A 3655-nucleotide genomic window follows, 5' to 3' on the forward strand; every position below is an offset into this window, starting at 1 on the left:
TTAAGCCCTTTCAAGCCACAAGCTTTTGAAATCTTGATGTCAAATTTCCAAAATAACCCTGGCGCCTAAAGGGTTAAACGTTTTTGTTTTTTTTTTTACATTTGATTATTCATTTTGTGTATTTTATTCATAACTTTCTTTTATTTTATTTGTCTTATTGTTTGTTATGTGCATCTTCGCTCTAATTTTCATATTGCTTTATATTGTAAAATATAGGCTAGTGTTATCATGAAATAAAATGACTTGTATAGTGAAACAAGATTTTGGTCATATAGCGTACCCCTACAATGACATCATAAAAAAATACTGAAATTAAAATATCGGCCAAAAATATTGGCCTAAATATTGATTAATTTACATAAGGTTGGCTACTATTTGATTACTTTTCTGGAAGACAAGTACAAGACAAGTAAAAATGAGCAGCCAAGCCCTACACCACAGCAGATTTGGTGGATTCAACAGAAATTAAAAACTAATTATTGTCTGATCGATGCATTAATGCATTTATGAGCACTAGATTTTCAACCTCTATGCAGGTGTGTGCATGTTCTTCGTCCTACCTCAGTGTGAACTGCTCAGTGGCGGCAGCCGAATTCATTAGAACTTGAAATCCCACCTTCTGTCCCTGTTTAACTGGGCTGGGGGGCGCCAGTATCTCGACGTCCCCGTCCAGTCTAAGTCGGTTTCTGGGCGCTTTGTTATCCCCAGTGGTGAGAGTCACTGTCCCAATCCTCTGCATATCCCCTTCCTGCCCTACAGCCTTTCCTTGCACCCTACCTGCCACGCACTCTTTTCCCAGGGCCTCTGGAGGGAGAATGGAGTAGTGCAACTCCACCGTGACTGGAATGGGCTCCTGCGTGCGCCTACGTGGGGGAGGAGCGTTGAACCAGGTTGTAGGAACACCAAGCTGGGCTACACAGATTCCCAGGTTTCCCTCCAGTCGGCAGGCACTCGATACAGAACTTTCCCCCGGATCGCGGATCCCAACGATACGGATACACGGCAGCAGTTCCGCTGGAGGATCCACATCCTCCCACCTGCGGCCCGCCAGATAAAACAACACCTGGATTTGAGGCCGATCGACTCCTATCCTCCTGCTCACCAGGTGTGCTCTCACCTTCCAGCCCAGCGTCAGGTGTGTAGAGGTGTGGAAAGAACGTGGCAGCGCCCCCTGGAGGAGCTCTGGTGGTACCGGCGCCTCTGCGGTGAGATTGCCATAGCTACAGTTGACCGACAAGAGGGGAGCGGGACCAGATTCGGGCAAGTGGAGAAAGAGAGGCTCGCTGCGTGTCTGCAAGCTCCCGTTACGCATCACTTCCTGTGTGGCCTCCCGGAGAAAGAAGGATGACTCTGCACCCTGCAGTTGGCAGGACACAGGGAGGTACGTGGGCAAGGATGAGGAGAACCTGGGCACGAGATCGCTGCCTCCGCCCCTGCTCTCGCACACTGTGGAGAGACAAAGAGAAAGAGATTTATCTGTATGTTTATTTCATTTCAGAAACACTATACATGTTATTAAAAGGAAAATTGCTTTCAGTTATAATTTAAAGTGTCCCCTGGCTTTTGTTTTATCTCATTTAACGAGAGCATTTATTTACAGAGAAACAAATTAAATTAAGGCCAAGGGTCTTTGGAAAGATAATTGTATGAGCGTGTGTAGAGAGTAAGTCAATGTTCTGAGTGAATAGAGTAGAATAAAGCAAGAAAATAGACAGATTTAAAGAGAACATTTTGTTATATGTACACTATCGAAATTCAAAAATTTGGGGTCAGTAAGATTTTCAGAAAATTGTTTTTGGCATGAAGTTTGCATTTGTTTGATCAAAAATACAGGAAAAACAGGAATGTTGTGAAATATTATTATAATTTCAAATAACTGTTTTCCAATTTGTGATGCTTATTGTAATCAATGTTGAAAATTGGTGTTTCCTAATATTTTTGTGAAAATCGTGATACTTTTTCAGGATTCTGAATAGAAAGCTTACTTGAAAAACACATTTTCTAGACATAGACATTTTTGTAACAAAATAAAAGTCTTAACCTTTACTTTTGATCAATTTTATTGCATACGCTGTATATATGAATATATATAGCTGTATATATGCTGTATATATATATATATATATATTTTTATTTTTTTATTTTTTTTTTTTTATTAATTAACCTGCAGAAAATGATGTAAATGCACTCATAAATACATGAAGTTCTAAAAACAAACTTTAAAGTAAAGGATCTCAAGTATGAATATGAAAAATAAATGTGATATATCTATATAGTGTATGAGTGTATTATCACAACACCACTTTTATCCAAAGTGACTTCCACTGTCTTCATTTCATCATTATGTTGAACCTGTGACCTTGGCATTGCTAACACCATGCTCTGCCAGTTAAGCAACAGGAATCATTTGTAGCCCTCAGGCTCACATTCACACAACTGCTTCCACCTCCTCTGGATAGGATACGACACTGCAGTGGCTTTGTGAGTACGTGTCTCTTTGTGAGTGTCAGGGTGTAATAGCGATGGTGGAAAGGCCTCTTTTTGTGCTCAGGGACGACTTATGTGAACTCCTCTCAAAACATGACCCAAAAAGTCAACAAGTCATCACTGAAATTGAAATCTGTCATTTAGCAGACATTTTTATCCGATGCAAAAGGTCCCACAGGAGCAACTCAGGGCTAAATGCCTTGCTCAAGGGCAGAATGGCACTACAGCGGGACTGTGACCTCAGTAAAATCCCATCCCAGAACAACTACTGGATCAGATACTAAACTTCAGCTGCAAGACCACAACTTTACTCCACTACCACTATGCTATTCTTGACCAAGGTGATGCAGTCATAATAGGCAAATTTTTGATCTGCAGCATAAAGTCTGAAAGGTCAGAAAGTTTGTAATATAGTACGCAATTAATTAGCCTAGTATCTCAAATACACAAAGAAACTTGGTATGGCAGCTAGTGTTGTCAAAAGACCCGGTACTTCGGTACCAAGTCGGTACTAAAAAAATGAAAATGTTACGGTACCAGGTTTTTTAAAGTACCGGTGGTACCGAGTACCCAGTCAACCCGGTTCTTGATGCGCTATCCGAAAGGTGCGCAGATGCGCTCTCTTCATAAAAGCACTGAGACGTGGCAACATCAAAACGAGGAAACACACCAAACTAACAAAACACTTTAAAGACACCCAGATCAAATGAAAGAGTTCAAGCAGGTAAGTTTCATTTAAATTTTTAATATTTGTGTTTCCCATACATTGATTTATTTGAGGCGGCCCGCCACAATATCAAAACTCACAGCCACAAATAGATTTTCCAAAAGGCTTTGACTTCGTTGAATAAACATGAGCACTGCACGTGTCAAAGTCGAAACCCGGTGCAGGTGTTTTTATATCACTGTATTTCTGAAGGAAACGACTGTCTTCAGAAAATTATGGATGTCATTTTCATTTCATCTTGCCATATTTTACTCAGAATTATTGTGCTCCTATTCGATTGCGATCTGTCTGTTTAGCGTTCATGCGTGCAGCAGCGCTCGTTGCTCTCACATGCCTCGCCCACTCCTGACAGCAAAATGGATATGTTTTCATGACTTTCTAACATTTACAGATGAAAAATATACCTGTGACATGTCAGTTATGCACTGAGGAAAACACAAC

General features: G+C 40.7%; 1 protein-coding gene across 1 annotated transcript in view; it reads right to left on the minus strand.

The window, feature by feature from the left end:
• The window catches only part of LOC107684990 (transmembrane protein 132C-like), a 239349-nt gene that overhangs the window by 167033 nt on the left and 68661 nt on the right, over nucleotides 1-3655 (minus strand). Inside the window, 1 exon segment of the mRNA XM_016481397.1 lies at nucleotides 561-1446. Within this exon segment, the coding sequence (XP_016336883.1) occupies nucleotides 561-1446 (886 nt within the window).

The sequence above is a fragment of the Sinocyclocheilus anshuiensis genome, unplaced genomic scaffold (assembly GCF_001515605.1).
Source record: "Sinocyclocheilus anshuiensis isolate Anshui unplaced genomic scaffold, SAMN03320099.WGS_v1.1 scaffold605, whole genome shotgun sequence".
Taxonomy (NCBI): domain Eukaryota; kingdom Metazoa; phylum Chordata; class Actinopteri; order Cypriniformes; family Cyprinidae; genus Sinocyclocheilus; species Sinocyclocheilus anshuiensis.